We start from the raw sequence: 23,778 nt of genomic DNA, 5'->3' as shown, positions 1-23,778 counted from the left end.
CCAACCCCTTTTTCTTAATGTAGTTCTCAGTACAAGCGTGAAGAGGGAATTCTGAGAAAGCGTAAACTAGAAACAGGTCTTAGAAACCTTAGTTCTGTGTACCATCTTTGCCAAGCACAGTATAATGCATATCAAGGCATTTCTTTTTCAGGAAGATGAGTGTGCCGGCTGTACGGACGGAACCTTCAAGGGCACTCGGTATTTCACCTGTGCCCTGAAGAAGGCACTGTTCGTTAAACTGAAGAGCTGCAGGCCCGACTCTAGGTTTGCGTCACTGCAGCCTGTTTCCAATCAGATCGAACGCTGTAACTCTTTAGGTATTTGAATGCTTTTCATTTATTTACCAATCTGGAACGAGTCTAGTTCTAATCTTATACCATTTTGCATTATTAGGTGATGGTGACATTGTTTAAATATCTTTCTTACCAACGCTCATCAAGCTTTTAAATCAGTAAAAATTGTTATTCGGTATATAAGAAAGTTAGTTATCGTAAGAGGTGACATTTTAAAAAAGTATCCAATATTAGTCAGGACGGGTGTTTGGGACTTGAAAAGTTAAAAATAGTGGGATTTATTTTCTCTTCCTGTTGATTACAGATGTTTAATTTTCAGCAGTACAGGAGGTAGAAATTGAAATGTGGCTGCCTGTTTGGCACTGACTTCCCTCTCACTGTGTGACTTGAGTACACAAACAGGCATATTTTATCACGAACTCAGAGTTAGCAAAAGTAATTTTAGATTGCTTGGTGGAGGACAGCTCCCCTCATCACTTGCAGTAGGTGGTAATTTCTTGATGCTGTCCCTTTTCAGTTGTGGATAATAGTGGCGAAGCATCTTGAGGGTTCAGCAAGTGCAAATAGAAAAACCATCTTTATGAAAAACATTTTTCTTTATGTTGAAGTAGTGCTTTCCAATTTTTTGTTTTCTTTTCAAACTTGAAAATAAAGCATCTTCAGATAAATAATAAAATATTTGGGAAACAAAATATTTTACTTGACAGATGCTTTTTGCATGTTACTTAATACTCTAAAGTGTTTTTTAAATTACAGAGGAAGCGAAGTTGAAAATGAACAATAGCAATTTTTACAATCCAAGCTGAATAGCAGTTAACCAAAGCCTACCTTTAACTTGAAGTTGAGGAACAAATTTTGCTCAAAAGACCAAAACATTTTAAAATGAAGAAATATATATGAGAATACATATTGTAATAGTTTAAAAGAATTCTTTTCATTTACGTTTTTAAAAATCTTTTCAGCATTTGGAGGCTACTTAAGTGAAGTAGTAGAAGAAAATACTCCACCAAAAATGGAAAAAGAAGGTTTGGAGATAATGATTGGAAAGAAGAAAGGTATCCAGGGTCATTATAATTCTTGTTACTTAGACTCAACCTTATTCTGGTAAGTTGAAAATTAATGCAGGCAGAGATAGTGTCACACGGGCAGGGATACGTGTGTGTGTGTGTGTGTGTGTGTGTGTGTATGTGAAAGAAACTGCCAACTGCCTCTGAGTAGAGAAACCAGATGATTAGGGGTCAGGAAAGAAAGGAAGATTTGCTTTTCATAATATACTCCTTGTAATTTATTGGATGTTATCTCAAGTTCCTATATCCAAAACATTACCATAAAAAGTAATGTAATAATAATGAGTGATACTGTTACAAGTGGAACAGTTATACTGATGTATCTGGGAAATCTTTGTGTATATATCAAATAACATGACTTGCAGTAGGCCATTGGATGATGTGTGCTGTATTTGTTTTAGGAGGTAGAGGCAGCCATAAAACTACATTATTCTTATACTGTTAGACTCTTTGATTCTGTAAAATTAAATAAAAAAAAAAAAAAAAAGAAAAAAAAAAAAAAAAAACTACATTATTCTAAAAAATTATTTTTAGTAGAATCACTATTGCCTGGTATAGGTAATTTTTTCCAAAGTGAAACAACTTAACATGCCAAGAATCTTTAGGCTGAGTATTGTACACTGCCAGTGCAGCCATGTGGTAAGAATTAGGAAGTTAATATGGGTTGTTCAGATTTTCAAAGTAGGGGGAATAAAACTGACAGGCCATTTTGTTTGCAAAATACTTTCAGGCCAGGTGCGGTGGCTCATGCCTGTAACCCTAGCACTCTGGGAGGCCGAGGCTGGTGGATCTTTTGAGCTCAGGAGTTCGAAACCAGCCTGAGAAAGAGCGAGAGCCTGTCTCTACTTAAAAAAAAAAAAAGAAAGAAACTAGATGGACAACTAAAAACATATACAAAAAATTAGCTGGGCATGGTGGCACATGCCTGTAGTCCCAGCTGCTTCGGAGGCTGAGGCAGAAGGATCGCTTGAGCCCAGGAGTTTGAGGTTGCTGTGAGCTAGGCTGACGCCACGGCACTCCAGCTGGGGAACAGAGTGAGACTCTGTCTCAAAAAAAAAAAAAAAATATTTTCAGTTTCTCAGATGTGTTAACAAAAACAAGCCTTGCAGCATTTTTAGACTATTCTCTAGAGTTCCTGATAAAAATCTGTATTAACAGCCAAATTTTCTTTTTCTTTGATACCAGCAAGTTACTGCTGTTAGTCACTCACAAGTGATTTTAACATTTAAAGAAATTTAGACCTTTGCAAATAGGCATGGGGAGAGAGAAGTGTATGATACTGGATAGTGTTCACCTTGCGAAGTAGTTTCCAAACTTCCTCCTTTGCTGTCTGTTTGTAATTATGCTCAGATTTGTAGGCCCTCTTTCAACTTTTGCAAAGAAGTTTTCTTTCTTAATATGCTGTAGGCACATTTTTATTTTTTATTTTATTTTTATTTTTTAATTTTTTTATTTTTTTGAGACAGAGTCTCACTCTGGTACCCGGACTAGAGTGCCGTGGCGTCAGCCTAGCTCACAGCAACCTCAAACTCCTGGGCTCAAGCAATCCTTCTGCCTCAGCCTCCCAAGTAGCTGGGACTACTGGCATGCGCCACCACGCCCGGCTAATTTTTTTTTCTGTATATATTTTTAGCTGTCCAGATAATTTCTTTCTATTTTTAGTAGAGACGGGGGTCTCTCTCTTGCCCAGGCTGGTCTCGAACTCCTGAGCTCAAATAATCCGCCCACCTCGGCCTCCCAGAGTGCTAGGATTACAGGCATGAGCCACCACGCCCGGCCCACATTTTTATTTTTTAGTACTGTCAATCTATAGTTTGCTTTTTCAGTATTAGTATTCTCCTTAACTGAAAGGGTCTCTAGGTCTCGGTGATTGAATCATGGGACTCTTCACAGGGGTTTTGGGTACTTGTGTTAACGAAAAACGTAAATTGTTATTTGTTTTAGACTTTTTTTTCCCTCTTCTGCTTCTTTTTAGAATCTGTTTCTTGAAAAATATATTTCTAGCATGAAGAAAAATATTCTTTTTGTTTTTCAGTTTATTTGCTTTTAGTTCTGTTCTGGACACTGTGTTACTTAGACCCAAAGAAAAGAATGATGTAGAATATTACAGTGAAACTCAAGAGCTACTGAGGACAGAAATTGTTAATCCTCTGAGAATGTAAGTAGAAGATACATAGTTATTTTGCCTTTGGATGGCGTCCTATTTGCTGTTTACTGGTACAGTAATTAATTTATTCCCTGCTTTCATGTAATAAGAAATGGACGAAAATTAGTTTTCTTGGTAAAAAATAAATTATTTTAACCTTTGGTCCTTGTACTTTCTTTGCTTATTTAATTTCTTAAATCTTGCCAAGGTATAGAACATAGTATATTCCATGAAATTATTTAAACCATTTTGGTAGAGTATACTATAATTTAGTAATTGCAGTAGGTTTAGAAAAGCTGATATATAGTACTTGGGGTTCTTATCTTTTGAAATAGTTTATTCCATCACTACCCCTAACAGTAATCATCCTGTATATTGGTATAGTCTGGCTTCTTAAACTTAATTTTATCTGAAAGGAAAGGAACAAGGGGCCAAGCGTGGTGGCTCATGCCTGTAATCCCAGCACTTTGGGAGGCTGAGGTAGGAGGATTGCTTGAGGTCAGGAGTTGGAGACCATCCTGGCCAATATAGCAAGATCCTGTATCTATAAAAAATAAAAAAAAATTAGCCAGCATGGTGGTGCACGCCTGTAGTTCTAGCTACTTGGGAGGCTGAGGCCAGAGAATCCTTTGAGCTCAGGAGGTTGAGGTTACAGTGAGCTGTGATTGTGTCACTGCACTCCGACCTGGGTGACAAAACAAAATCCAGTCTCAAAAAAAAAAAAAAAAAAAGGAGCAACAGGAATTTTTTGTTTATAGAATAGCTAGTATTTAATACTAGCAACAGATGAGATATAGTTTAGTAACATGTTAAAGGAATATATTTAGACCTCCCTAGGTGATTCGTTTTCCATTTCCTAATTTAGTAATTATAAATGTGTCTTATTTTGGCCCCAGGAAGCAATTTGTAATGGTACAAGCACAAATGACAGGAGACATCTAGTAAAGACTCTGAATAGGTGGCAGTAGTGACATGTGATAATGTTACATTATAAAATTTAAACTGTGAAGAATTAGGACCATAGATAATAAAACAAATTTGTTCATTCTGGGGTATAGAAAGCAAGCTATGTAATTTAAAGTCCATATTAAGATAAATTTGAATCTTGTGACATACTTTTCTTATTTAACATTTAAAATAAAAAATGGTTTTATGTAAGCTTTTTACCAAAAACGGAATACTGAAATAAATTGCTTACATCTTTTGTTTTCCTTAAATTCTGTAATGAATTCTCTAGTCTTTATTTTTACATTAATTATTTTGTCTTATGCAAATTTTCAAACATACTTTCTATTTTTTACCCCCAAGTAATTAATACTGGGACAAGACAGGTCAAATCCAAAATTCTAAGGCACCCTCTTCCTTCCTTTGCAAACACTATAATTTCATTAATAACATTCTTTGAATGCTGTTGTCCAACCAGGTAAGAATCATAATTAATCACAATTTGTCCCCTGTCCACAGTAAGAAACTTGTCAGATACCCTGTTGCCATCCAGATTCCCTTGTCCGTGGCAATCACATCTGTGTTATAGCTGACTGGTTTTATTTGGTACTGAAACCTCTGCTTTCTCCATTGCAAGCTCCTCAGTGGCAGAGATACTGTGTATTCATTTGTATTCCCAGTGGCTAGCACGTTAGACTACTGTGTTAAGTGGTAGATGCTCCATACATGTTGGTTGCTGGGAGCTAATGGGTTTATACTGACTAATGAATAGTCAGTATAAAAAATGGATATCAGATTAGCTAGTTCTGACTTGCCCATGGTGGCCACAAAGGTGTCTTCTGAAACGATTTGCAGAATTAAAATTTTACTTTAACATTTAACTTAATGAATGCATCCTGTATTCAGACAAAGATGAGAGAAAATGTCATAATTATGCTGACATGCTAATATGGTTTGATTGCAGATTTTAGATTTTCAATTTCTTATTAATGCCCTCTCCCATTTCCCTGGGTGGCTATTTCACCCTTTGGTATTAAAAGGACTTTTCTTTTTCAAAATTGTATACTCATCACAAACTTGTTAAAAAATATTTTTCTTGTATTAATATGTGACAAATATAAGGTGTATAATAGTGTCTAGGATAATTCTGGTTCTATATCTTTAATTTTTCAAACTTCGAGAAGCAGCCTATAATTGTATTCTTAAAAACAATTGTCTAGCCTTTTGATTTGTGACGCGTTGGAGTTGTATGAGAAATGTATGATTATTAAGATGTGTTATATAATTTAATATATATGCCACTATCAATTAATTAATGTTTTTTACTGACATAGATATGGATATGTGTGTGCCACAAAAATTATGAAACTGAGGAAAATACTTGAAAAAGTAGAGGCTGCATCAGGATTTACCTCTGAAGAAAAAGGTGACTATCTTAATTTATAGTATATTCATTAAAAATAACTGTAAATCATATGCACATGCTAAATTATTAGCTGAAATGTATGTGTTGTTTTGGGTTTTATTTTCAATTACAAATTTCTTTCTATATGATATATTATTTTCTCCTCTTTTTGTAAATTCTTCCTCTCTTCTGAGACTGAATGATGATGTGGAATAATGAACCCCTTTCAGAAGGTGGCTGGTTCTAGTATATTAAATGTTAACACATTGACTGCCACACTAGAAAGAAAAATTTTTCCTTGGGGCCACGATGTTTTATTACAAAGATAGAATAAAACTCTGAAAACAAAATGATCCTTTTTAATTTAATGAAAAATTTGTTATTTTTTATTGTTTTCTGTGTATAAGTTATATGCAACTTGAAAAATAGTTCACTTCACACAGCTTGCAAGGTAAAGGGACATGTGAGTTACATATGCTTCATGAGGCCCGAGGCTCAAAACTAGCGTGAATTAAATACAACTCCCATGGCAGTTAACGTTAAATAAAAAATTCCTCCCTTTCCATCCAGCAATGATATTCTGAATTGTTTCTCTTTCTGTGGTGAAAGGTTGTGTCGAGTCATCTACATTTTCCTACTTTGTTTTCCTTGTTATAAAAGGGAGTTAACAAAACTGCTGACATGGATTAAGTTTAACAGTTTTAATCTCTTCATAGCTAATTGACTTACAGATTCAGTGCTTGACTTTGAACTTGTTAGCAGCATAGTGTAAGCAGCTATAATGTTTCAAGGCTTGAAAAATATTTAAATAGCGGGAAAAAACGGCATACTTCAGGTTTTATTCCACTTATCTTATACCCCCCCAAATAATTATTTTATTATTCATGAATTATTATACCCTTTTAAATACAATAAAGTTATAACAAATTTGAAACATAATACTTTAAAATATCCTTTGTATTTTTCCTTTATCAGGAAAACTTGAAAACTATGCTTTTAATTGAGATAATATTGAAGGAATGAAATTGAATTCAGTATAGAAATATGACTTATAAATAAATAGAATGATTAAAAATTTTGTCTGTGACTCATTTGATTTTATATTTTCTTCTAGATCCTGAAGAATTCTTGAATATCTTATTTCATCATATTTTAAGGGTAGAACCATTGCTAAAAATAAGGTAACTTCTAAATTGTTATAGAAGCATTGGAAAAGTAGACAGTCCTCACTTCTGTTGCCGTCACTGAGTAGAAATGATTTCCTTGGTGGTTACTTCATGTTGTATTTATATAAAGCTCTTAATATGCTAGGTGAATATAATGTAATTAATTTTATTCATTGTCTTCTCTATAGTACCATACTTTACTTGAAGAACAAATCCAATATAAATTTGTACTTTTAATTTTAAATGTAATGATAAGTATTATTGCAAATCATTGTCTTATGAAACTGTATATAAATATTTTTGTAACTTAAAGTAATGAATCTTTTAGGAGAATCTCATTCTAACTTAATCAAACACTGTAAGAGCACCGTTTTTGTCTACCTATCAGAAAATTAATTTTGCCTTAAATTAGCTTTCTTGTTCTTAACTGTGTAACTTGGTCTTTCCCCCCCGCCCCCATGTTGAATGAAAGCTTTGAATCGAATGCGATAAAGTTCTTAGTGAAATGTTCTAGATGGCTAAACTTTCAGAATAGTTTGAATGTTCATAGTCTAAACAGTGGTCCTTTTTACGTATTAACCTGGGTTTCTCTATTGAAAATCTTGGTCATATACTATACATTTCCCTAAAAGCTAACCATAGACAAGTACTCTTACTCACCTATGTCCTAAGTGACATTTGATGTCAGTGTTGGGTTGATGGGTGAGGAGAAGGAAGGGTGGTTACTGCCACAATTGTGGTTTGATATTATTTGGGAAATTGTAACTAATGAAATGAGACACAGTACATAAACATCAAGAGCTCACATTTATTATCTGTTCAAAGATGGTAATAACCATATGTGTACCTAGAAAATCCTAGAGAATTATCTAGAGAATACCACAATTAACAAAAGAATTTGTAATTTAGCTGTGTAAAATAACCATGGAAAAATCAATAGCATTTCTATATACCTTCAAGCAAATATGAAAAAGAATAATGTTATACTTCATAAAAGTATAAAATACCAAGAAATCAATTTTATTGAGATAGATTTTTAAAAAGACTTATGCAGAGCTAAAGGGGGATTTGATTAATTAGTGAGAAAGATTGTGTTCTAGGAAGGAAGATTAAATAAATATGTTAATTTTTTATGAATTAATTTGCACATAAATAAGATATTAACTTTATTTTTAGAACTTAGGAAAGTGATTTTAGAGTTCTCTACAAAATGAAGTGGGTAAAAATATTGAAGAATTGTTTAAAAAAGAGTTCTATTATAAGCTATAAAGGCAAAGCAATAGACATTAAAGTAGTGTGTGATACTGGCATAAAATTAGAAATATGGATTAATAAAAGTAAATAGCTCAGAAATAGAATTAATGATACGTAGTATTTCAGTGTCTACACTGAAAGGTCAGCTTCCAAACACAGAAGGGAAGGAAAGATATATTTAATATATGATATAGGAAACCTAGCAGGTACTTTGGAAGAAAAAAGGCAGTTTTGTTTTTCATTTTAAAGAGATTAATTACAGATGCTTAAAACATTTGTTTTCATTGTTTTTTTCTAGTTCACACACTTAAGGGATGTAATACACTCCCAGTAACAACATAGATTGAATACTGCAGTGATCCTCAGAGGGGGTACAGAGCGGCCAGGCACATCCAGGAATACATCTCAGAGTTTTAAGGCCTTGTGGATTTGAAAGGGCCCTGGGAAGTTCTTACACCCCTTGAATGTACACTGTCCCACCCACCCCCAAGCAACCTCTTCATGTTGAGAATCACTGTTTAAAAAATAATTTTAAGTTAGCTCTTTTTATCCAAATGTCATTCTTCCCCTCCTCTAGCCTTTCTTTCTGACTGAGGGAGAGTCAGCTAAGGCAGCAAATAGGAGGATGAGTACCTTAAAAATCTGCAATAATAAAATAGGCTAAAAGAGCCTGAAAGATATCTAAAAGATATTCTTAAATGATTGAAGAGACCAAAGAAGAACTAGATACCAATGGAAAATAAAAACAGATTTGGTAACAAATAAATGAAAGCAGAATTTCCAGAAATAGAAAATACATCATGATGAGTGGGGTGGGGCACCTCACTGGATGCAATATACACAGCTGAAGAGAGAATCGCTCTTTCGGAAGATAGAGTTGAAGAAAGTACCCAGAATGTAGCCCAAAGGGATGAAGAGTTAGAAAACAAGAAAAAGTGCATGAGAGAGACATGGAAGGCAGATTCTGACTGGAGTTCCAGAAAGAGATACTAGAGAGAATAGGGAAAAAGCAATGTTTCAAGGAATATTAGCTGAAGAATTTTTAGAATTTTTAACAGACTTAAATTCTAAGAGTAATGATATTCAGAATTCCTGAGCAGGAAGAACTAGGACTAAATAACCATTCAGAGACTTATCCAGGATATACTTTAGTAAAACAAAATTGAATTTAGAATAAGAGAGTGGAATGCAAGAAATAAGGAAGAATGAAGAAATCGGTACGTTTGGGTAAATTAGGCCTTCACATCTAAAAGACAGTAACAATAACGTTAATAATAACACTAATGAATTGCGTGTGCAGTGTTAAAGACAAGGCGAAACTAAAGTCATAGCCACTAACAAGAAAGTGTGGTGATTGGAGGCAAAATATTCCAAGAAAAATAATGAGATAACACCAGCAATCAAGAAGCAAAGACGTAGGGAAATTTTCTGATTGTATTACTGAGTAACTCTCATTGAAGGATATGGTCTGGATATCCTTATTCTATGAACATATCATATCTGTATTATATTCCGTATTGCTGGGCAACCCAGAATCTATGAAGAATTTTAGTGGCTAACCATTATGGTCTGTGTCACAAAGGTAGATAGACCCAAATGATACAATTCCAAGTGTTTTTATCTTTAATGTAATTGTGCATTTTATTTTAAAGGTAACATATTTGTACCCTTCTGCCCTTAGGTTTTCCTTAGTGGAAAACTACAATCTGAATTGCACAGTTTTGTTCAGTATCACCAACTTTGTTGTGATTCTCTAGGTTTTACCCTTCTAAAACTTTAGAAATGAGGTTTGAGTGATTGTTGTTTCTCCTCCCCCGTTCTTCTGCCCCAGTGTCACAAAGCTGTTGTCTTCTCCATCCTTGTTTCTGGGTCCCCTCTGTCAGTGTCTGCAACTCCGTGCTCCCTTTGGCCACCATTCCTTCTCTCCCGCTGCCATTATTGTTTCCACTTGTTGTAACTATTGACTCTACTACTTTCTCGTTTCTTAGTTTCCTGTCTTATTTTTTTCTGCTCCCTATTAATTTTCTATGCTTTTGGGGTTTCACAGAAAAATTCTGGCCTTTTGTAGTCATCAACAACCAATTAAAATATTGGAATAGCATACATAACCTTCATGTTTTTTGGTTATCATCTGTTTTTATTGGTTGTAGGTTCTCAAGAATCTCCTGTTTTGTTACTAAATAAGTTTTGTTCATTTTGATATACAAGTTGCTTTGGGAAGCTGAGGCTTTCTGCAGACTGGTCTCTGAATAGCTGAGGTTTTCTTATGAAAACTATGTTAATATTTTCCCCCAAAATCTTGAAATCTAGATATAGGTCTAGATACAAACAGTCTGACTTTATATCCAGAAATTCTAAAAAGGTAAATGGTAGATCTTAAAGATTATTAATCCTTTTGGTATAGTTAATCTTAAAGATTAACAGCATTCTGTAGTAAAATACTTAGAAGGAAAAATGTTTAATAGAAGGTCAACACTGTGATTGGCATATATAGGGTGTCCCAAAAGTCACCACACATAGGGAAAATGGGAAATTGTAGCTAAAGGTACCTTTACTTACAAAATATTCATTACAAAATTTTTCCTTTGTATGGAGACTTTTGGGATACCCTGTAGTAGGCATTTACTTGATATTTGTTGAATAAATGAGTGACCATTTAAAGGACAACATACTTTAGCAGAAAGCATAGTAAGCGGTTGTTAGCTTGCTGTTATAACCCAGGTGGTTATGCCTGGGTTCTTTACCTAGTTCTTCCTTTGACGTGCTGGGAAGTCATTCTGCTTCCCTGGATCTCATGGTCTTCATTTTGGAAATGAAAGTTTGGTCTAGAAGGTCTTCTAAGGGTCTGTCACATTCAGGAATACATTTGTGTAAGATTTTATTTTCCTGTTTTGAGCATTAAATGCAGTTCGCTTCTTTCTAGATTTGGATGAAGAATTTGAACTAAGTGATTTTAGCTTCTGGTTATTATTGTTCTCACACTTCTTCTTGATTGGGGTTATTATTCCATTATTTTTCTCCTTATAACTAAGAGAACTTTTCAATATAAAAACCAAAACAAGAAATCATTTATAAGGGCCTGTGCAAGGTACATTTGATTATTTTATCTAAATAGTTTTCCTTTCTCCCTGTCATTCTTACTATCCCAAACTGCATCATTGATTGTATGGTTTTTCTGTTCTCAAATACCACTGGAACAACTTCACATTTTGATTTAAGCATTTAATAAATAAATTATATTTTTTTCTGCATGCTTTTAGATCAGCAGGTCAAAAAGTACAAGATTGTTACTTCTATCAAATTTTTATGGAAAAAAATGAGAAAGTTGGAGTTCCTACCATTCAGCAGTTGTTAGAATGGTCTTTTATCAATAGTAACCTGAAATTTGCAGAGGTTAGTAATACTCACTATATTTTATGTGAAAGTCCTTAGGATTCTTAAGACTATTGGTAGAGTCAATATCTATTGATTTTAACCAGCTGAGAACAGTTTGAAACACAAACTGTTATGAAAACACAAATTTAAAAAAATGTGCAATGTTTCAACTTGTCCTTATAGAAAATGCCTTTGATTAAGACTGAACTTTTTGGATTTTTGGTGCCAAAGAAAACACCAGGCTAATTTGTAACTTGAAAACTTTTAAGTCGTTTAAAGCAAAAGAAAGATTTATGTTTTTTTAAAAAAATTATCATTTTACCCAAGCATATTATCTGAATATATCAAAAGACAGTGTTTACTTCTCCCCCTTCATTAAAAAACAAAATGTCAATAAATTCATTTATATTGGCTTATTAATGAACAAGTAATATAAATTATTTTTCTTTTCCTCTCTACTGAGTGTCTTCATTATTTTAGTAGTACATGCTTATGTTTTATTTTTATTATATTCATTTCTGAAGGAATGTTTTGGTAAAACCTTCATAGCCACAGTTATTTCTTTGTTGATATACAAAGAATTGTGTCTTTCTGTGACAGTTTCTGTATCACATTTGCAAAGACAATTTCTCCAAAACCTTTATTAAATATAAACCCAAAGTAAAATGCCACTATCAGTAGTCATTATATTATTTGAGACCCAAGATTGTTGAACTTCCTGACCGCTAGGTATTGGTGTGTCCACGTGATCACGGACTCCTTGACTTGTGGCCCATGAGTGCTGTGTGTCCACTGTGTGGCTCTGTTTCACAGGCTGTCAGTTCATGGCCAAAATCACTGCTTGATTTGACAGCCATGACTATTTTGGTTTTATAGGGAAATTTTTTTCAGCACTTTGATTCTAAAAATACATATCTTTTTTATAGGCACCATCATGTCTGATTATTCAGATGCCTCGATTTGGAAAAGACTTTAAACTGTTTAAAAAAATTTTTCCTTCTCTGGAATTAAATATAACAGATTTACTTGAAGACAGTAAGTATAAGATTTTTTAGTTTGTTTTGTTGTTTTTTAAGAAATAGTCTGTCAGGTCCTTCTCGTTAGTTGTGAGTAAGAGTCTAACTGGAGACAACGCTTCTAAAAGGCAATTCAGTATCTGAAGAGCATGGAAATATCAAGCCAGTAATTTTAGTTCTAGGAATTTATTCTAAGAAAATAATTGGAATGAAAATAAATATTTTATATGCAAATATGCTTATTGTCATATGATTAAGAAATTAGAAACAACCTAGATGTTAACAAGAGGGGAGTAGTCAAATGAGTCGAGTATCTGTATAATGACACTATTGCCATTCAGATTCATAGTTTTGAAGACCAGTGTATATGAAAACAGTCATGATGTAATATTAAGTGAAAAGTACATTGGTACGTTTACAAGAGGGGCTCAATATATGTGTGTTATATAAACACACATACACACAGTTACGTAAATATTCAGACATAAAATTATTAGAGAAAGTTTACAATAATATTGACACAGTTATCTCTTGCTAACTGAAATTACATGTGCTTTTAATTTTCTTATTTATACTTTCTTGTATGTTTGAATGTTTATCAATGGACATTTTATAATGAGGGGAAAACACCCTACAATATGCTATTTTAAAAAACTGTTCCTTGGTCAGAGAAAATGTCTTTGAAGATATTTTGAATCCCAGAAAATCCCATAAGAGAGTGGAGAGGGACAGACTTTTTTTGAAGCCATGAACATTATTCTTTTTAAAGCATAACTTTTATTTTTATTCTTCTTAATAAACAAATGCATTTTTAAAAGGCCCCGTAACTCCCACCCACTCCCCCCGTTTCAGCTCCCAGGCAGTGCCGGATATGTGGGGGGCTCGCAATGTATGAGTGCAGAGAGTGCTACGATGATCCGGACATCTCAGCTGGGAAGATCAAGCAGTTTTGCAAAACCTGCAACACTCAAGTAAGTTTCCTTCACTTAACGGATGATCTCTTGTTGCACAGTAACTTACTGAGAGTTAAAAACAGGTTTTGCAGGTTTTGAAAAGTCTTTTAAAATCATAATTAACTTTAAAAAATTCATAATAAAATAGTATTACTTATGCCTCTTCTGACCCTTTACCTGATAGCTATCTGTGACGTACTTGATCCATCTTTATGAGGAGTGTATTCAGTAAGAGTAAGTAGAGTCCATTCACTCGAAACATTGTAGCTCATTAATAACATTCTCTCCGTGGTCCATTTTAGGTCCACCTTCATCCCAAGAGGTTGAATCATAAATACAACCCAGTGTCACTTCCCAAAGATTTACCTGACTGGGACTGGAGACACGGCTGCATCCCTTGCCAGAAGATGGAGTTATTTGCTGTTCTCTGCATAGAAACAAGCCACTATGTTGCTTTTGTGAAGTATGGGAAGGACGACTCTGCCTGGCTCTTCTTTGATAGCATGGCGGATCGGGATGGTATTTAGAAAAACTTTTTCTACATGTGGCAGCATTTTGGTTTGTAGTGGGATAGTTCCTAGTGGGATCACCTATTCTGAACACTAAGATGTTTTGTGAGGCAATCTTTTCAGGGTTATCTGGGTGACACAGTTTTAAATCTTGAATGCATTAACCACCCAGCTACCTAAACTAAGGAATAATATTGTTGTGATATTTTGACATGTATGTGTTCTTCGTTAAAAAAAGAATCCTAAAATTCTTGCTGTAGGGTTGAGAGATTTTATTTTCAGCTTCGTTGTCTTTTACTTTCAAGCTCCTCTCGTTTTTGCATGAGCCGTAGTAGCCATTTACTGAGCACATGTATGCCAGGCTCTCTGGGAGTGCATTAAGTCATTCTACCTACATCCTTGTGAGATGGGCATGATTCCTATTTTTCTCTTATTAAATCTGAGGTTGAAGGTGCCTAAGATCACGTAGTTTATATTTAACTCAGTCTTTCTGATCTCAGTGCTTACGTTTTTTTATACTAAACCATGTTGTCGTCCACATGACAAAAGCTAAGAACAAAAGTAAACATCCTCTTTAGAAAAATAAGCGTGTTCTGCATTTAAAATGTTTCTTCCTAAGACTATACTTTCAGGGATCATTTCTATAGTCCGTTAAAATGTTTCTTCCTGAAATGGGGAATATACTATACCTGCCAGCCCATTTTCTAGGATGCTTAGTCATTATTTAACAAATACTTAGTGAGTGCCAGGGTCTCTAGTAGGTTTCGGGAATGAAATGCTGTCAAAACAGCCACACCTGTACCTAGGCAAGGTAGTGAAGTGTGACTTCCACATCCTTCCATTCTTCCGACCTCTAATTTTTCCTTTAGCCATTCTCTCAAGACCAGTGCCCAGGTCTTCTGGTGTGGCCCTCTAATAACCTAAGCCACACCCTGTGGCTGCCTCTTGACCAGAGGCCCAAGCTCTAAACCAAGAATTTTCTGCCTTTTCTTAGCTCTCAGATACTCGAGGGGCATAGCCAAGCGCCATCTGTAGATGTGCCCCTGACCCAGTTATTAACAGCATTTGCATTGAACAGCGTGACTCCAAAGCACAGAGATTTCAGACATTTGGAAAAGCCCCCGAGAGCGCGAAACCAGAAGGGCCTTTGATGGAATCTCTGAAACCACACCCTAGAGCACCATCATCCGTAGTCTGGTGATGTGTAAAACAAACTGTATTAGAGTTGTGCAAATACATTTTTAAAGTTTAGGAAAATATAATAGTGTTCATTTTCCTAGATCTGCTCTGAATTGGACAATCTCATGGTGAAGGGTTCTGGGCTGCTTGTGCCTGGGAGGGGATATAGAAATGTGAAGAATTTGGTGTCGTGAGCACATGTGTAGAGAACATTAGTCCCTACCTGAATACAGAGAGAAGGCTGGAAATGAGGTGTGGGGCTTAGCTCAGAATATGCATCTTTTTGCCAGTTTTATTCACTAATGGCCCCAGAATCCTTTCAGAAACCCCAAAACGAGAAAACTCTCAAGAATCAAGGGAAGCTTTAACTTCCAGCCATCAGAAGTAATCTTTCAGATCATGAAAATTAGCCTTGTCTGGGTTATGGGACTGTGAAAATTGTTTTGGTGGGGCAGGGCAGCAAAAGGACTTAGAACTTTACTGCCCTAAAAAGAGCTCTTCCTGTTTGTCACAGGTGGTCAGAATGGCTTCAACATTCCTCAAGTGACCCCATGCCCAGAGGTGGGAGAATACTTGAAGATGTCCCTGGAAGAGCTGCATTCCTTGGACTCCAGAAGAATCCAGGGCTGCGCACGAAGACTCCTCTGCGATGCATACATGTGCATGTACCAGAGCCCGACGATGAGTTTGTACAAGTAGCGGGCTCATCGCGAGAGGTGAAGAAATGGAAGGCACAGTTTTCATGTTGCATTTCATTCAAGCTGGCAGTTCTGTTCAACGTCCATTGCCGGCAATGGATGTCTTTGTGGTGATGATCCTTCAGAAAAGGATTCCTGTGTTTAAAAACAAATTGCTTTTGTGTTACTGAAGTATTTAATAAGAAGCATTTTGCACTCTAGAAAGTATGTTTGTGTTGGTTTTTTAAGAAGTCTAAATGAAGTTATTAATATCTAAAGCTTTAAGTTAAGTGCATTAATCATACGATATTTTTTAAGCATACAATTTTAATTGTGCAAGTTTAAAACCTCTTTTAGTCCATTGAGAATGTAAATAAATGTGTCTTCTTTATGGACCAAGGATATGAAATCATTTTTACTTTGTAGCTAACGGTTGCCTTGAGGAAGAAATAATTGGTTTTATTGAGTCTACTTTCAATTCAGTTATTAAAGGTGTACTGAGTTTGATTTGTTAATTCTTTCCTATATAGTGCTGATCCTGCATGTCTGCAATCTGCCGAGTTTCTGTGTTTCTGCAGTAGTGGTCAGAAAAATACTTACATTCCCTTAACAGTGTTATTTTCTGTTTGTTCTGGTTTTGAGATAAATGAATGATTCTGTCACAAAATGTCCATTTTTGATGTAATTTTCCTGGAGGATTAGGGTATTCAGCAATTGAAGCTCTTCATTCATGGTAGTAACTGTCAGCTAACAGGCTTTTTATTTTGAAGGCTCTATTCTATGAAATAGGGCACAGTAAATTTATGAAATAATTGGGGTGACAAGTAAATAATATCTCTCTATACAAATATACAGTCCATAAGAAAATAAATTTGGCATGTAGAATTACTCGGTAAATTTTCCCTGAAGAGATATATATTTAAACCTCTATTATTTTCAGTAAGTTTGTCCAGAACTTAAGTTTGATCTGTCAGCCAGTATTCTCACTAAATTCAGTTGGGTTTCCCTTAAGTTATGAGTCAGATATTTTATTGAAATGTTAGCAACAGCTTCATCGTCCTCCTGATTAAGTGAGTAGAAAATGGATGTTTCTTAAGTACTATCCATCGTGTATGTGTAGACCACAGTGGTGGTTGTGGACTAGAACCATAAACTATAAATGGCAGTGCTGTGGAATGTATTCTCTGAGTGTTGTTTTGTGGTATTGTTGTCTTTCTGGAACGACATCCTAACCATGCAGAAAGACAGAAAAGTTGTCATATGTATATAGCATATGACTTTATAAACTACTAATGTGAAAAAAGTAGGAAGGATCTTTACAAACCCACAATTATTTTTTTAAAGGCACTTTTACCCTTTGGTTTTATCATTCCATTTTGCTAATGTTTATTAGCTTTATAAATCATAACAAGGTACAAAAACTCTTACATCTTATAATTTCTTCATTTTTGAAATGAGAAATTACACACATTTTGCACATGGCTGTGTCCTGCTGTGTGCTTAGGTTGGGGTGGTGAGAGGATCACGGCTCAGGGGTGAGGCTGAGGGACGCGGGGCTGGGCTGCCTTTATCACCTTGGGAGGGAGGACGTGTGAGGGCTCTCCGAGCTCTGATCATCTAGAAATCCGATCATCCTGTAATAAATATGCGTTGGGTGAAGAAACGGATGAATGAGCTTGTCAGTGTGATTTCAAAAGATTATCTGGAAAAATGATTAGGGCTCCGTACAGAGTCAGCCCTTGGCCCCTGCAGGCTCCACATCCGTGTATTCATCCAACCACAAGTCGAAAAGATTTTTACAAAGTATGCTTATGTCTGTATTGAACATGTACAGACTTTTTTCTTGTCATTATTCTCTGAACAGTACAGTATAACAATTATTTACATAGCATTCACATTGTATTAGGTATTATAAGTAATCTACAGGTGATTTAAAGTATATGGGAGAATGTTTGAAGGTTATATGCAAATACTGCACCATTTCTATAAGGGACTTGAGCGTCTGCTTTTTTGGTGACCACAGGGATCCTAGAACCAATCCCATGTAGACACTGAGGGATGACTATATAGGTAAGACTGAATTTAACAATTAGAGAGAAGGCAGTTCCTTTCCTGTAGAAATTAACACAAAATGCAAGTTGAGGAAGGTCTGTCCTGCCCAGGCTCTCGTGGTAGAGGAGTTGAAGGAGCCTCGTTCAGGCCTCGTTGCAGAGTCTGGGCCGTGGGCTCTTCTAAGTGGGAGGGGCTTCATCCATAAATGATCTAAGGACATTTTCTTCAAGTGGAGCTGCACATCCTTTTCCCGTTACTTGGGGAGAGAGTGCTCCGTAAAGGGATGCCTGGGGCCGGCTCTGGTGGTTCCTGGGGAGGCCCGGCCCTTGCCTTGCTCCTGAGCACCACGGGGCCCACGGGAAAGGCTTCTCTCCCTTGTCCGTTCTGCGTCCCTCTGGGTGGTCCCTCCTTGTTCCTTGTTCCAGCAGTGCTTGGTTTGTCACGTGGGGCATAATCGGGGCTGGACTGCATGACACGGGTGGCCAGATGTGCCTGTTGATTTATTGAATTTTTAACCTTAAATCTTCTTTAATATTTTTCTCTTGGGGTTCTAAATGTTTTGGTTATCCTATTTTTGTTATCATATCTACAATCACTATGACAATAGAATAGAATCATTTGTAAATGGTTCATGGTTCATAGCTACAAATAGAAAATATAACAAGACATGTTCTTCCACCTCCAAATAAATACGTGTGTGTGTGTGTGTGTGTGTGTGTGTGTGTGTTTAAGGGGCAGAAGGGGAGAGGCAGAGAGAGAGGAGGGGTAGGAGAACCAACATGTTACGATATAGAAGCTAACTGTGTGCAGTCCCTCATTGTCAGCTTTATTAAGAAGTTTGACACCATCCACAAAAGAGTATTTTATAAAACTGGGAAAACACATTGAAAACCAAGATAAACAGTAACAAAAATCAATTTGATTTAGCTGTTACAGTTGCTAAGGATTTTCTCCATATAATTGTTGAGGATTTTTAAAATGTCTATTTGCCAAATACTGTAGATAAATGACCAGGTTCTTCCTCTTCCTTAACTTCATTTATTTTTTTCATATAATTTGAGAACAAGGGGAAGACATAATAATTAATCTTATGGAACTCGTATGGTCACCCAAATTCCTGGTTGTTTATACATGGGATCTTCATTCAGGAATTAACTGGCCTCCGTAGCTGGATCTTGAAAATTATCCAGTTAGATAGTTTTGCATCCACTTGGATCATAAGACCAAGACGTGAATGGAGAATACGATATTAGGTCTTGGCTGAGTAACTGCCAACCAAGAAGTATTTAGTGGACATTTATTAGGTGCCTGGGATCGTCAGAGGGAATACGAGACACGGCTCCTGCCCTCAAACAGGTTGCCCGCCAGTTCAACAGTAGAATGTCTGTTAATGGTTGCTCAGCTTACGTGCAAGGAGGGCACTCTGGGGGAGGCTTTGGGAGGCAGTGTGGCGTCACAGAAAAAGGAGTGGACGAGGGGATGAGAGACCTAGATTCCAGCCCTTTTTCTGTCCCTTGTAGCCTTAGTCTCTTGACTGCTTGGGCTTTAGCTTCCTCCTCTGTATAACAAGAGGGTTGGACTATTGAGTTTTATAGAAAAATATACAAATTCCTGGGTCCCAGGCCAGGCCTGCTGAGTCTGACTCTTCATGAAGAGAACCTAGGAAATCTGTTAGCAAAAAGCTGACCTGGTGAAGCCACGGCCAGTAAGCTTGGAAACCACTGAACTGGAAGATGTCAGAGGTCCCTTCTCTTTTTGTGATTGTGTGATCCTATAATGTTATTGTATTGGTTATTCTCCATCAATGTGGGTACTTGGATGTTTATCATATTGTTTATCTGTGTTTACATATGAATTTGTATAAGAAACACGTTTTAGTGTATGTACCTCAACCTGTTGTTTCCTAGGGGTTTTAGCAGTCTTTGGAACACAAATAGGTCTTAGGAGGATATTTGTTGTTATTTACCTGGACATTTTTCTTCCACTGTATTTATTTATGGGAAATTGAGGCTCTGAGAGCCAAAGAAATGGAAGAAAACAAATCTGTATTTTGTTAAAAAGTTAAAGAAAAAAATTACATTATTTCTTACTCTCTGCTACTTTATGATGTAAATTTAAACCTATGGGAAGACCTTTCTCTTGGGTAACAGGTCCTCTTACCATAAAGTAAGATGTCCTCGTTAAAGTAGGTGTTTAAGACCTGTAATTAAAAACAAGACCACCTTCTCCAAGGGCTGGTGATGTGGACGGCACAGCCACAGTTCTCCATCCCTGAGAATAAAACCTGCGTTCCCCAAAGCAGGGGACGGTGGGAGAGGAGAAGGGGATGGTACAATGGAAGCTCATGTGCGAAGGAGGGAGTGGAGGAAGAAGGAAGGTACACTCCTTAAAGCAGCTATGCGCGGGTCTCCGGGGACTGTCCCTCTTGTCAGAGACTAGGATTTTAGAGTGAGGCTTCCTGCCCGGAGTTAGCATTGCGCTTGTTTGTTCTCCTTGCAGGTGTCTTACTGGGAGAAGAGATGGGAGGGGGGAAAGACTCCTAGCAGCTGAAGGGTTTCTCCTGAGTCAGAAAGCAGCGGTAAAAAGTTAACCAGCAAAGGGTGGCCAAGGCAGTGAAGAAGTGGGAAAGAAAAATATTCTTCCTTCCTGGTCGTAGTAAACATCAGTATTTGTAGCCAGGTTACTCGAGAACCCCATTTGATTTCCTGGCCCTGTGTCTCGGCAGTGGGGACATTTTTGTTTCATCAATTTTAAAATCTTCATTTCTTTTATAACAGAAGTCAAAGAGAAGGGCCAGTTGCGGGGGATTATCCTTTCAGGCACCACAACTTCTGATATAATTCTCTTGTACCTTTAAGTACTATCCGCTTTCACTTTTTATTTATTCTAGAGGGATTATTTGGAGACTCAACTGTCCTTGGTTTTACTTTATAAAATGGCCTAGTACTGTGGAATTTTAACTTGAGAAAGTCTCAGCGTCATATCATAAACATTCATTTTTTAACAAGTCACATTTGAAACTTTTCAGGGAAGTCGTGGTTATTAGTAGATTGGTATAAAGGAGCACATTTTGTACTGCATTTCCCGTTTCTGCTATCTTGTTCAACATTTTTTATTTTTTTGCCTGAAGAACATCCTATATTTATGAAAACATTCTTTAAGATAACCACCACATAAAATATCCCTTTACTATCAGATTGCTCTGATTTAGCCTTAATTTTGTTAAACTTTTTAGAGATGAATGAAGTGCTGCTGTGGAAAGATATGTGCTATATACTATTTCTGTATCATTAAAATGACATTTTTATGGTTCCCTTTTCCTTGATTTATTTGGGGGAAGAGTCTTGAGTTGCGGGAAAGCTGGAATTGGGTCTCTGCAACTCCTTGAGTTTTTGCCACGGTGCCAGGAGAGAAGGACCCTTTGAGAAAATGCTGTGTCTGGGCACCCTGTCGTCGTCAAGCGTCTGCCGTGATTACGATCGTCTTAGAAAAATCTCACACACCCATCCTGCTCTGTCAGACGTGCCGGTGGCATCGCGATTCTGTGTGCTTTCTTGATCCAGCTCAGCACTTCCGACCTGTGATCCTGATTAGAGCTCGGTTCCAACAGTCGCGAAGCCGCTCGATCAGAAGTCGTTTCTCCCACGCTACATTTCGTCACCTGCAAACACGGGCACAAAGCTGTTTACTAAAGAGCAGGGTGTTCCGTTCTACCTCGGCTGCCAAGGAGGCAATTACATGCTTTACTTTTTTGTCACAAACAGAGGAATGATCATGTGATGTTACATGAACAGAAATGTTTACTTTGATCTTCCTTTAGGTAACTAACAGAAAAAGCAAATCTTCAGAAATTATTTGGGGTGTAAGTCACTTAGTGTATGAAGTAGGGAAGCTAGAATGGTCTGAGTTGGTAATATAGGTGTTAATAGTACATTCGAGAGCATTTCTGGCTGGGCATGATGGCCCGCACTTGTAATCCTAGCACTTTGTGGGGGTCGAGGTGGGAGAATCACTTGAGGACAGGAGTTCAAGACTAGCCTGGGCAACACAGCAAGACCCCCATCTCCAAATTAAAAAAAAAAAAAATGAGCCAGTCATGGTGGCATGCGCCGGTAGTCCCAGCTACTCGGGAGGCTGAGGGAGGAGGATCACAGTTTGAGGCGACAGTAAGCTATGATTGCGCCACTGCACTCCAGCCTGGGTGACCAAGTGAGTCCCTTTTTCTTAAACAAACAAACAAACAAACAAATATTTATGTTTCAACAGCCTATAGCTGAATGAACACACTGACAAAACAATGCCATTTTAACATCACTCTGACTTTCCTTGTCAGATTCAAGGGTTGCCATATTTTTTCATAGTTCCGTTCTTTCCGACTCTTTTTTGGTATATTAACGTGACAGTGATATTACATATGAGGTTTGTCTGGAAAGTATGCAGCCATGTAACATGAAAAATAGAAACATTTATTGAGGAAGATACAAGATACAATAAACACTGCACATAGCACGGTGACACCTCAGTCCCCTTCACAGTAGCCATCTCGGGACCTCACAGTTCTCCCCGAGTCTCTTACCCTAACCCGCACACGTTCAGCATTCTCAGGTGTTCTGCTTGTTGCAGGCCTTCCAGAACCTGGATCACTTTCCACAGATCCTCGACCATCCCTGAAGCGTCTGTGCCACACTTTCATCTGCGCTGCGCCCATTGCATCGTCCCGCAAAGCCTTCTGAATCATCCGGATAGTTTCCGCAGAGGAGTGTTCAAGCTTAATGCAAAATGTGATACAGATTCAGCGCTCTACTCGCTCAGTCACTTTGAATGCGACGGCCACACAGCGCACGTGCTCACTCGATGGCGTCTGGTAGGGTGAAGTTGTCAATGTTCGCACATGCGCATTACAGCCCACTGTCCTTGGCTGCCAGGCTACATCTATGTCCCACAAACCGTTCTCGTTATATTAACAATGGCTGGATACTTTCTGGACAGATGTCATATACTTTAGCCCATCTGTGGACCTGGACAGTTAAGTGAAAATGAATCTTTGTCAGAAGAGAGTCGACCTGGCTGAAAGAAGAACCAGTGGCCCTTCCCTAGGCCTCTTTCCCTGGGGCCTGGCTTGCCGAGGCACCTTGTCCCTCACTAACCTGGAGAAAGTGGGTGCACTGCCCTAGCAGTGGCTCTCAATCCTGGCTGCACATTCAAGTCACACGGAGAGACTGAGATGCTAACGCCTGTGCCTGCCCACCCCAGACCTATTGGAATCTCTCAAGATGGGGCCAGATAATTGGCATTTGTCAAAGCTTTTTTATTAATGTATCAGTCCAATGCGCAGCCAGGACTGGGAGCTTCTTGTCAGGAGGAGTGGAGTTCTCTGAGGGAGACAGAATCAACTTGTTATTCCCTGGTGGAACTTTCTGGTCTAGTAAAAGAGGATTGTGGATATGGACAGTCTCCAAGCGGGAAGTAGAAGATTTATTGTAAAGCTGCTGGCCCAGCTCCTTAAGAGTGAGCTTTGGAACTAGACGGTGAGTGTGTTCTGGAGGCCGGAGCAGGGACTTGGAAGCAAGATGAAAATTTCACTATTTGTGAAGGGGACTTAACGATGTCTTCAAAGGGGGCGTGATGAAGATGCTATTCTCTTTCTTTAGAAAATGTTTCAAAGTGTGTATAAACTTCAAATGTCACGAACTTTAGATGTCATAAAAAAAAAAAAAAAAAAAGGAAAAACCTTCAGGTTG

The 23,778-nt window shown here is 37.2% G+C and overlaps 1 protein-coding gene and 1 pseudogene across 5 annotated transcripts in view; both read left to right on the top strand.

Annotated features, from left to right (window-relative positions):
- CYLD (CYLD lysine 63 deubiquitinase) overlaps window positions 1-16,316 on the top strand; it is a 64,351-nt gene extending 48,035 nt beyond the window's left edge. For 4 of the 5 annotated variants that reach the window (XM_069497754.1, XM_069497752.1, XM_069497750.1 and 1 more), the window contains 10 exons: window positions 152-317; window positions 1,256-1,397; window positions 3,396-3,518; window positions 5,786-5,877; window positions 6,971-7,037; window positions 11,537-11,669; window positions 12,578-12,686; window positions 13,520-13,638; window positions 13,923-14,139; window positions 15,823-16,316. In XM_069497754.1, the coding sequence (XP_069353855.1) occupies window positions 152-317; window positions 1,256-1,397; window positions 3,396-3,518; window positions 5,786-5,877; window positions 6,971-7,037; window positions 11,537-11,669; window positions 12,578-12,686; window positions 13,520-13,638; window positions 13,923-14,139; window positions 15,823-16,007 (1,353 nt within the window). In that variant the 3' untranslated portion in view covers window positions 16,008-16,316. Of the gene's footprint in view, window positions 1-151; window positions 318-1,255; window positions 1,398-3,395; window positions 3,519-5,785; window positions 5,898-6,970; window positions 7,038-11,536; window positions 11,670-12,577; window positions 12,687-13,519; window positions 13,639-13,922; window positions 14,140-15,822 lie in introns of those variants that run through there. The other variant, XM_069497753.1, reaches the window with a different exon arrangement.
- On the top strand, window positions 14,746-14,838 carry LOC138374077 (small nucleolar RNA U3; annotated as a pseudogene).
- Window positions 16,317-23,778: the final 7,462 nt, after the last annotated feature.

Source organism: Eulemur rufifrons, chromosome 23 (genome assembly GCF_041146395.1).
Source record: "Eulemur rufifrons isolate Redbay chromosome 23, OSU_ERuf_1, whole genome shotgun sequence".
NCBI classification, from domain to species: domain Eukaryota; kingdom Metazoa; phylum Chordata; class Mammalia; order Primates; family Lemuridae; genus Eulemur; species Eulemur rufifrons.
Note: the sequence above shows the minus strand (reverse complement) of the source record. Positions and strands in the feature narration are given on the sequence as shown.